Source organism: Trypanosoma rangeli (genome assembly GCF_003719475.1).
Source record: "Trypanosoma rangeli strain AM80 chromosome Unknown Tra_15.4_contig_00197, whole genome shotgun sequence".
Lineage (NCBI taxonomy): Eukaryota > Euglenozoa > Kinetoplastea > Trypanosomatida > Trypanosomatidae > Trypanosoma > Trypanosoma rangeli.
In genome coordinates this window covers 1-654 of record NW_021705939.1, presented here as the reverse complement: position 1 = coordinate 654, position 654 = coordinate 1, and the positions used below count along the sequence as shown (strand labels likewise).

The window sequence follows — 654 nt, the reverse complement described above, 5'->3', positions numbered from 1 at the left end:
GACTCACTCGCAGCCCATTGCACTGCAGTTTCAGTACTTTGATGACACCACATTGGGAAGTACAATGTTGATGGACTACTGTCCGTATGTTAAGCGGCGTGAGGCGTCTGGGTGTACCAACGGCGATACTAAATATGTTCCTGGAAGCTTCATTGGCCCGGGCTCACGGTGCGTAAATGGAGAGGGGCTTGAGTTCGATAACCAAGAGATTGGCGATGTGTGCGTGAACACGCAGTGCAGTGGGGGTAGGCTGAGGGTGCAGTTCCTTGGCGACGACACGTGGCACGACTGCAATGAGGGTGAGACGGTTGCGCCGTCGGGGGGCAAATGGAGCGGGGGGAGCATCAGGTGCCCCAAATATGCCGACGTGTGCACAGCCTTCCCCAACACCAGGGATCTCCCAATACCAGTCGTTGCCCCGCCACTGGTGGAGGATCCAAACCATGCAGATACAAATGATGAATCAGGCGGCACCAATCGTGATCCTGGTGCCTCGCCCTCAACGTATCAGTCGCGCAATACCAACCCGGAACGCAACCCAACCAGCATGCGTCGTGATCCTGGTGCCTCGCCCTCAACGTATCAGTCGCGCAATACCAACCCGGAACGCAACCCAACCAGCATGCGTCGTGATGCCGGTGCCTCGCCCTCAAC

The 654-nt window shown here is 57.3% G+C and overlaps 1 protein-coding gene across 1 annotated transcript; it reads left to right on the top strand.

The window, feature by feature from the left end:
* Window position 1: 1 nt before the first annotated feature.
* TraAM80_05793 (surface protease GP63) lies at window positions 2-652 on the top strand (the record flags this gene model as incomplete). The annotated part of the gene is made up of 1 exon (XM_029382660.1): window positions 2-652. A coding segment is annotated over one exon (651 nt), but the record flags the coding sequence as incomplete, so codon positions are not given.
* Between the last annotated feature and the right edge of the window lie 2 nt (window positions 653-654).